At 63.8% G+C, this 838-nt stretch overlaps 1 protein-coding gene across 1 annotated transcript in view; it reads left to right on the top strand.

Moving 5' to 3' along the window:
* Positions 1-191: 191 nt before the first annotated feature.
* Positions 192-838, top strand: part of VTN (vitronectin) — a gene marked incomplete at its 5' end in the record, with an annotated part of 3,000 nt that continues 2,353 nt past the window's right edge. Inside the window, 2 exons of the mRNA XM_010140717.1 lie at positions 192-515; positions 623-762. Coding sequence (XP_010139019.1) covers positions 192-515; positions 623-762 — 464 coding nt within the window. The remainder of the gene's footprint in view (positions 516-622; positions 763-838) is intronic.

The following is an 838-nucleotide window of genomic DNA, read 5'->3' as shown; positions in this document are numbered from 1 at the left end:
GGGGTCTGTACTCTGCACAAACCTGCGTCCTCAAGGTGAAGCCAGCGCCGGGATTTGGTGCTCAGGGTGCCGCAGCCTGGGGGTTTTGGCAGACGACTGCAGCGTGGGGTCCGTGTTCCTGGGAGCTCCGGCACCCAGCCGTGGAAGGAGGCACCCAGGGCTCCCTGCGACCGAGCTGCTTCCTCCTGCAGTGACCCGGGGAGATGTGTTCGTCTCTCCGGAGGACGACTACATCGACTACAACCTCCCTGTTGACATCCTCACCGTGCCACCCACCATGGAGCTGTCAGCCACCACAGAGCTGCCACCCACCACGGAACTGCCGCCCACCACGGAACTGCTGCCAGGGCAGATCACACCTGAGAGCACCCTGGACCCCTGGGAGGTGCTGCCGGAGGCAACCGGCACCACCCCGGCTGCTGGTACTGGGGAGGAGGAGCCCGAGGAGCTGTGCAGCAGGAAACCTTTCGACGCTTTCACCGACCTGAAGAATGGTTCTCTTTATGCTTTCCGAGGTACCTCGGGGACCTTTCCCCGGGCACATGGGTCTCACTGCCATGCCATCACCCTGTGCCAGTGTCTGTGGCCCCTCCTGCCGCTCCCACCTCCCCTCTCTCCCCAGGGAGATACTTCTATGAGCTGGACGAGACAAGCGTGCGGCCTGGCTACCCCAAGCTCATCAGCGATATCTGGGGCATTGAGGGCCCCATCGACGCAGCCTTCACACGCATCAACTGCCAGGGCAAGACTTACCTGTTCAAGGTGGGCAGGAGCCTGGCGGCAGGGCTGGAGGTGCTCCCAGGGCAGCCAGCTCAGCCCTCAACCCACCCTGTCCCCT

This window comes from Buceros rhinoceros, unplaced genomic scaffold, assembly GCF_000710305.1.
Source record: "Buceros rhinoceros silvestris isolate BGI_N320 unplaced genomic scaffold, ASM71030v1 scaffold21357, whole genome shotgun sequence".
In the NCBI taxonomy this organism is placed as follows: domain Eukaryota; kingdom Metazoa; phylum Chordata; class Aves; order Bucerotiformes; family Bucerotidae; genus Buceros; species Buceros rhinoceros.
This window is presented reverse-complemented; position numbering and strand designations above follow the sequence as displayed.